Source organism: Bombus vancouverensis, chromosome 17 (assembly GCF_051014615.1).
Source record: "Bombus vancouverensis nearcticus chromosome 17, iyBomVanc1_principal, whole genome shotgun sequence".
Lineage (NCBI taxonomy): Eukaryota > Metazoa > Arthropoda > Insecta > Hymenoptera > Apidae > Bombus > Bombus vancouverensis.
The window spans coordinates 6724674-6733961 of record NC_134927.1 but is presented as its reverse complement, the minus strand read 5'-3'; the positions used below and the strand labels follow the sequence as shown (position 1 = coordinate 6733961).

The 9288-nt window shown below is 25.8% G+C and overlaps 1 protein-coding gene across 1 annotated transcript; it reads right to left on the bottom strand.

The window, feature by feature from the left end:
* Window positions 1-33: 33 nt before the first annotated feature.
* On the bottom strand, window positions 34-8838 carry Rep (Rab escort protein). Its single transcript, XM_033349793.2, has 12 exons — window positions 8679-8838; window positions 8514-8571; window positions 8366-8432; window positions 5534-5728; window positions 5280-5463; window positions 4243-4480; window positions 3509-3731; window positions 3191-3397; window positions 2750-2874; window positions 2508-2668; window positions 1939-2115; window positions 34-1830 (listed from the first exon to the last, which is right to left on the bottom strand). The coding sequence occupies exons 2-12, from the start codon at window positions 8560-8562 to the stop codon at window positions 1663-1665; spliced, it is 1794 nt and encodes a 597-aa protein (XP_033205684.1). The 5' UTR covers window positions 8563-8571; window positions 8679-8838; the 3' UTR covers window positions 34-1662.
* Window positions 8839-9288: the final 450 nt, after the last annotated feature.

Here is a 9288-nt window from a genome sequence, read left to right as displayed (position 1 = left end):
TTTCAGGAGATAAGTTTGATAAAACAAACTATATTTCAGTTCGTATCAGTTTACTGTATTTCAATGCTGAGTACGGCGTATTATCAGTTAAATGCAAATAAATGCGCGCACATCGAAGCAGTAACGGCGAGAAAAAGATTATCAATTCTGACATCCAAGCCGCTCTACGATCAATGTGTCTAAAAATTTTCATAGTATACGAGCGGAACCAGCCGATAGCATTTCTTCTCTTTGCTTTCGTTAACTTACATAAATATTAAAAATATAATTATCTAAAACAAATATACCTGTTTTAGAAAATATAAAATAAAAATTTAAATAAACCGAATAATGTTAGTTATCCAAACTAATATTTGACAGAATTACTTAAATGAAGTTCAACTCAACGAATTAAATGGAAACAAGTAAATCAAATTTTAATAAACAAATAGTAACGATTAGAAAAACCAAAAAAAAAATATATATATGTATATAAAATTACTAATAGTAATATAAAAGTGATGTAATATTGTTCAAGTAAAAAATTATTACTAAAGTTAAAAAACAGAGTAATGAAAAAATAATGGAATCTAATAAAAATTATGTGATGTTAATTAATACAACGAATAATGAAATATAACGTAGAATAGTTAAATAATTCGAAAAATAAATAAATAGTCGAGGAACGATTGATTTTTCGCAGTCTAAATTTGTTCTTACACTAACAATATATAATGAGTAAACTATGCTATGCAATATAATGCGTAATAAATACACTAATGATGTATAATACGTATTAATAATCCGATAAAAGACATTATGATATCTTTTATATTGATATAGTAGAGAAACGTGGAATGATGTGCTTTTTTACATTCGTAGTGATTAGAGAAAATAAGATTAATGAGAATTTTATTATTTTAGAACTTTATTTTCTCATTGTATCCTTATAAGTCAGCAATTTATAAATATAATCGATGCTAAATTGTCTTAATAATTTCCGATTAAATTAGAAATCGATCACATTTATAAATTATTGAATTATCGTATATATTTTTTATTTATGATTAATTTTAAATCTAACGTAACTTAATGAAGAATTAGTTTATAAATACTATCTATCCTTCGTTTTAGTTCTTCCACATCTCTCTTATATATTATCATAAAACTACATTTCACTTCCTCGAAACTTAACATTGAAAGTAAATTTGTTTGACCAGAAAGGAAAGAAAGAAAAACTAATGCTTTCGGCCGATTGATCCGTAATTTAATAAAAGAGCAAGTGTAACGCAGACTTGAGCGCCAGTCGATTGGAATTTTATTCGAAAATTTACGAACAACTTTTAAGTTGATTAGCAATAAAAATTCTTCAAAGAAACCAAAGTTTTTTTCCAAATAGTTTCGTCTACAAAGAGTGCTAGGCAAAAACAATGTTTTATACAGTCGAAATAAATAGTATAATTTCGTTTTTAATTTAAATAAACATTTAGATTAAAATAATATCTAGCACTATTTACGGACATAACTGGTAATTCAATTACAAACAAAATGTTCGTTAATCATTCGAATAAAAGTTTTCCGACTTTCAAACGAAAGAAGACGCGTGTAACTTTGGATAGAAAGAGGTGTGCGGCTAAGGGAGCTGGCCCGTGTTTTCAAGATGAAAAGACGAAAAAAGATCATTTAATCCTCTTTTTCGGCTTTCTCAACATCTTGTTTCTCTTCAGCCTCTGTATCTCCCTCAAATTTCGGTCCTGGCGCTTCTTCTCCTTCAAGTACGATCTCTTCTGGATCAGGTGCACGTGGAAGGAAATCTTTGTCAGGATACATAGATTCAAAGATGCTCTTCGCCTTGACAAAATTTAAAAATTTATGATAATGTATACCATTTTTATCATTTGGGATCAGTTAAAAGCACAATTACGCTAAAACGAGATTATAATTTGAGAGAAAATTAACCTGATTAACTGCGAAATCGAAATCAAGCTCTAAATCTGGTCCTGAACACAGATGAAGGTTACTTGGCGTGGACTCTTCTAATTTAATATCACTTGCAGGTAGGTTTAAGTACAATGACCATAAAACTTGAGGCTTTGGACTCTCTGTAGACTCTTCTCTATTATCTTGATCACCTTCCTGCATACAAGAAATTTGGTTTTTATTTTGAATCAACATGAATATAACAGTTATAAAAATTTCGAAATATTTTATAAAAGAGGAAGATAAATATATTTTCAGAACTATATTTATCTTTAATAAATTAATTCAAAATTTGTAATATCTAAGAAATAAGAAACTCTAGAATATATATTGCTAAAATATCTTCCAATTTCTTTTATAATCAATTTGTTTTAGTGGTACCAGGACATCTGTAAACTAAATTAACAAAATATAAAATAATCATGTGATAAATAATATAATTTTCCTATAGTTCATAAAAATTGAAAAATATACTTATTATGTAAATATAAGTAAATATAAATATTTATCTGTACCATAAATATATAGCTAGTACAGGAAAAACATACCTGAATATGTCTTTTATCTGGAGAAACAGTCTGTGTATGGCTATGGATAGATGAACGAATGGCTGATGGATCAAGTGGCTCAGCTCTTAAAAATTTATTGACAACATAGGCCAAGTCTTCCTTTGCATTTGTTGTTCGCTTACATGTCATGTGAACCATAACTATTTTGGAAATAAAAATTTCCAAAAAATTTGGATTTTCATATTATATAAATTTTTCATAAATGTAATAGTTCTACATACACAATCCTTGAGGGCAAGCATTTGTAGATGGTCCCAATTCAATCAGTGTAACAGGTTCCTGATCAGGTTGTTCCGGAGGATAATATAAAAGTGTCAAATTTTCCTTCTCACCTTGCATAATTGACCTAAAATAAATATTTGAAAAGATAATTTTATCAGCAAATGCTACTTTAAAAAATTGAAAAATAGATTAGAAAAGGTTAGAAGCAGAAATTTTTATAATTAATATAAGTAGGGCTTTCTGTTACTAATGTAAATTTGTTATTGTTTATAAAATTATATAATTTATTATTTAAAAAATCTAGTACTTTATATCTTGTCAAGCTCAATTATACTAATTTCATATAGTTAGTGGTTTTTAGATAATTTTGGACCGCAACTTCTTTTTATTACAATTATAATCTAATATAATTGTTTCTTCTTGTTTTTCCTAACTATTACCTGTCCGTAATGAAAATTCCACGTGATATTCGTTGCTCTCCTTCAAAAGCTACAACTTCTGGTGGCAGATGACCTTGACCAAGAACTAAATGTTCCAAACTTATTCTTTGTTTGCCACTAATGATAGCTTTGCATTTATTTTTGTTTATTACTACACCATCAAGCTGCCTTTTTAAACAGTAAACTCCTCCAAATACTGCACATAATCTGTAAATAATAGTAATGATTTTTTAAATTATTTATGATATTTACATATTAAATAGTATAATAACAGATCATTATATATACATTATTGTATATATATGTACAAAATTGTACCTGCAAAAGCACTGAGGTAGCTCTCCACTACCATACATAGGCCAAAGAAAGGGTGTATTTCCATATCGTCCAAGACTATTCAAAAAATGTTTCGTGCGATTCACACCATCTCTACAAGAAGTCTTTTCAGTAGCCATAGCAATTGCTTGAACAACATAATGCTGCACGATTGGTGTTAAATTTTTCGTGTTTAAATATTCTAAGAAGGTTTTATCACGGAATCCTGTTAATAGATATTATTTAATAAAATAACAATAGCAAATAAAACTAATAAATTATAATATTGAATTAATTCTGTTGCATATACATGTATGCATGTTATGTATATTACGTAATTTACATATAAACAATACCATTTTATGAACGATTTCTCCTAATGTAAAAAAATATAGCAAAATACAATGCTCATACACTTTTTATTTAGTTATTATTAGTAATGAAATCTAAACTGACTCAATAAATTTTTTCTTCATTATGTATCAAAAAAAGTTACTTTCATTACATAGACCATTATATTGTATTTGATAATTAATTTTTAATATATTATATGCATATATTAAAAACATTATAAACTCCTAATTATTGTCTTGAGAAGCAAGTAATTATTAAATAAAAGATCTACAAATCTTATATTGCCCAGAATATTTTAAAGATGTGTTCTTAGTAACAAAATATTATGCTTAGACATCATATTACAAAATTAAATTGAAATAAAAAAAAGTACAAGTAATTACCATCAAATTCTGGGCTATCTGCGCCTTGCTCCATGCATGAAGTGAGCAGTTGCATTAACATTCTTTTCTCAACAACACTAACAGTTTTATTTGCAAACACGTCAGCTCTTGAGCAAGGTACTTGTGTCAATTTCCCATCCATGAATGTAGCTACTCTGGACACTGCACGAAATTCCGCATAACGAGCAATGTTACTGGAGATTAAGAGCTCAACTAGTTCACCTCGTGCAAATAATAACTGTTTTAGATAGATAAAATGTCAATCAATTAATTGTAATTTCTGACATAATATATTTTATATAAACAGAAGGAATTACAATATTACTACAATAATTATTTTAAAAAAGATATTCATTCCATAATTAATGGGTAAATAAGAAATATTTAGATAAATAGAATTAAATATTTAAATATTGATATGGTACTACCTAAATGAATGAAATAACATTTTCATAATTCAGATTTTATCAATATTATATACCTTTTCTTTTTTTAAAAGTTATTTTAAAATCATAATAGATAATCAAATGAATTTAAAAATAAGAACAACAGATGAAAAATATAACTATGTCCTAACCAATTTTTGATACTTAATAAATATTTTGAATTTTAGCAGAAATAGATACATAGAATAGTAGAAAAATAGTTAATTTTTTGATAACTGAAATCTATTAGATGAGAAACAATAATAAATATATTCCATAAGATGATAGTTAATTGAGATTTTTCAATAAATAATATTATATTTGACAAACAAAATTTAATTCTTAAATATATTTATATATTATTTATATATTATACACAATTCTTAAATAAATATATTAAAAAAAACTGCTTCTTATACTTAATGTTCTATAAATATAATGAGTCTTAAAAACGGTGTCACGCTTACTCTTCCACCTATTGAACAGGACCTTGTTCGTAGATATATTTATTTAGACAAAAATGAGAAAAAACAAAAGAACGAAAAATATAATCTGCCTTTATAGTTATTTATCTTGTATTTAATGTGATGATAATATTCTTTATCTTCATACCTTTGGCGCCAAGTCAATATTAAACTTTCTGTATTCTTTTCTTATACGATCTATACTCCACTGTTTAACATTCTCTTTTTTTTCAACTTTATCATCATCAGCTTTTTCATCATCATTTCCACTAACATCTCCAGTACTATCAGTCTGAGTATCTTTTGAAGAAACTACTGGCAGATCGGCTTCACTGTAACAAAAATATAATTAAAAAGAAGAACAGGACACAAATATGCGTACATTCATGAAAGGAAACTTACTTTGAAATATACCATGTTTCCTCAATATTTTCAACAGTTGAATATTCATTGCTAGTTTTTAGAAATTTTTCTTCAGGTTCCAAATCGGCTTCAGATAGATCCTTGGTGGTGTTTTTGGGAACTTTTAGGTCTTCTATCCATTTCTGTAGCCCATCAAAGTTAAATGTTGCCCATAGACCGCCATAATATTCATCGCTACAAGTAAATGACAATTATTTAGTTATGTTTGTTGTCACTAATATGAAAATATTACAATGTTCATCATATACATTTTTTTTTAATTTGAAATAATTGTTACATTAAAACATTACAAATAAGCCTGTATTGTTTACAGGTGCTTAGTTTCATAGTAAAAAGGTTAATAATTAATGATATATGTGAGTGTATATTTTATATATTTTTTATAAAGAATCATCCCCTTCAATAATGAGCCATCCTTTATAAAACTATATATATATATATATATATATATATATATATATCACTATCGAAAGCAGGAAGGAAAGGGGGACGATTTCTTTATTTATAAAAAAATAAATAATATATAAAATAAATTAAACGAAAATCAAATTTATTAAATACATATGCATACATTAACTACAATTTAGTTTTGTATTTTATTGTACAGTATTCCTTTTGATTTCGTATTTGTGAACATTACCTTCAAAACTAAAAGAAAAGATTTTCTTAAATATGGTTAAAAAAATGTTGAAAAAGAATAAAGTCCACTGCAGACATTACACATTAATGTGGTTCTTAGAGTAGAATTTCGTATGTACGATATATGAAGAGCACTTTGAATCACATGGTACACACACACATACATACATGCATACTCACAGATTTTTGTATTAATAAATATACATATATTCTTTAATTTCTTACATAAATCAAATTCCTACTTTTAATCCAAATCCAGTTTTAATTCCAAATTTTAATGAAGTTGGATACATATACCATAATAAATTTTTGAAGTCATCTTTCTTAGGATCAAAGACTTCTTCGTGAAAATCTTATTCATTCAACTATTTTATATATTTCTTTATTTTCTTTTTGGTTGTGATATCGTTAGAAAACTGTTTTAGACAAACATAATTTTGAATCATCACAGAAATTTTGGATTATAGGCATATGTACTTATATATGTATATACAGGATGTATAAAAAGTAAAAAGATCTAAGTCTTAGACTCTCAGGCTTTAAAAAATTATATTGAAAGGAGTTAAATCTGAAAATATATTATTTAATGAAATGATCGTTAATACAAAAAGATCACAGGAAGATTCAAAATTTTATTTGGAAATAATTGAATATTCGAATATTTATACTTTTAAATATTCGATTTGTTGGAATAATAAAGATATATTTAAACCATATTTGTATTAAAATATAAATATAATAAATATAAATATAATAAATATAAATATAAAACAAAAAAACAAAAAAAATATAATACACAAAATATTTCAAAGAATTGAGTAATCTTTTTATTACTTACAAATATAAGTTTTTAGTCAAGAAATTATACAACAAAAATCGAAACATTTCATAAAAAAAATTAGAAGTATAGACTATTCTTGGTGATGTTGAACAAAGAGAATAATGTACTATATTTAAAAAAAAAAATTTACATAAAAGACTAAAATCTAAAGACTAAAGACTAAAAGAATAAATCCTGTAATGAACTAAAATATTCTTTTTATAACACTCAGAAAATATTTTGCATGAATAGGTTGTACTCTGAAGTATTATATCTATTTGCATTATTTTCCATCTATAAAAATACAACACTTCTTTGGTAACTATGATTTTAAATAGAATAGAAAGTTTTTGATTTTATATAACTTAGTTAAGTAGAAAAGATGCATTAATACATATACTACAATGTAATACATAACTATTTATATCTATCTAAAATATATAGATGAAAAAGACAACTATTTAATTGGTTAAATAATTTAAAATGTCTTCTTTATATATTAAGGTACAAAAGATATATTTAAAAGATATAACAATAAAGGATTTTCACAAATAAGGGATCATTATACAGAATATAAACTTATACAACTATATTATTATTATGCAATTATATATAATAATGCATTATTATACAAATTGTATTATAGAATTTAGGAAGATATATACATGAATATGTATAATCTTGAAAATCCAAAGATCCAGATGTTTAATTATATTACTTAAAAAATTTTTTAATGTTAAAATGTTAAAGTTATTATTATAAAAACTGCATATATTAATTCCTTAAATGCTTGTAAAATTAGTTTTTAACACTAATTGAAAGTATTTCTTGTTCATTTGAACATAATTACTACTGTGTGAAAAAAAATTCCATTTTATTACATAAATTTTTGTTCAATAGGGAATTAAATGTTTAATAAAAAGATACAATTGTTTATAAATTATCATATTTTTATTTTATATCTAGATTTGATAAATGTAAAAGTAATGAAGTTATAAGTGTAAAAATAATTATTTAAATATAATTTTTGAAACGAATATTTCTAATATGTATAAGAAATTTCTAATTAAATGCTGAATAAATATATTTATTTAATTAAAATCGAGCACCTTATATAAGTATATAAAAATACATAAATATTTCCTAGTTAATAATACAATATGGAACATGAAAAGAAATAGAGAACATGTAAAATATAAAAAAAACATAAGAAAATATAAGCGAACAAGGAAGAGAAATATAAAAGAGAAAAAAGGGAGGAAGCAAAAAGCAAGAAGTAAGAAGTAAGAGGCGAGGAAGCAAAAAAGAGTAAGATCGAATGAGAAAGAGAAGAAGAGAGAAATCCGACATACCTGTCTAGGTGAAGGACCTTTTTACCGATTCTACTTGCAGCTGCTGCGACAATAGACTCCGTCATACCTATAAATTTGATAAGTCATTATAAACATTAAAAAAAAGAAGCAGCAAAATAAATAAGACGTATATTGCAAAAATCAATACCCGTCCCTACGACGACGACATCATATTCATTTGGCAGATAGTCCTCCATGGCTTCCAGCTGTAAATTGCAATAGAATATAGGATTGTGAACACAAATTAGTTTTGCTATTCAGTAAGAGAATGACTAAGAAATCAATTCATTTCTAATGAATCCCTCTCAATTACGTTGAGTGAAGGGCCACTCCCGTCGTTTCGCTTTCGCTTCGAACTTTCACTGTTTCACGACAGTCTCGAAACTCCAGTTTGACAGAACAAGACGCTGCAGACTAACCGAACTGTAACTGAACTGACCGCTGATTCGTCGGGATTTATCCTCGAAAGACAACACAACTAGATACTGCATCTACTTAGTGATATTCTGCGCCAAGAAATATATAGATAAAGATATTCAACGTTAACTTCGATTGTGCCCCGACATTACCGCCATTATTAAATGATGTGGCCTCTTACAGAACTAACGATATAAAATTAATATTTTCTCTGTTAATATATAAAAAATATTAAACACAAATAGAACAAATTAGTAGAATTAATTTTATATGGATGAAATATCTGTAAAAGAACGTGGATATTAATAAATTAAGAAATTTTTACAGTTTGTACAGAATATAATTACATATTACATGAGATTAATAGCAATAAAAAATATTCTGCAATTTTGTCAAGAAAATTATGCTATTAATATTATACATACAAATATATAGTTTTAAACATTATCTTGTTATTTACTTATTCAAGATATAAACAGAAATCATTGTACATTAGAATTTGTTAC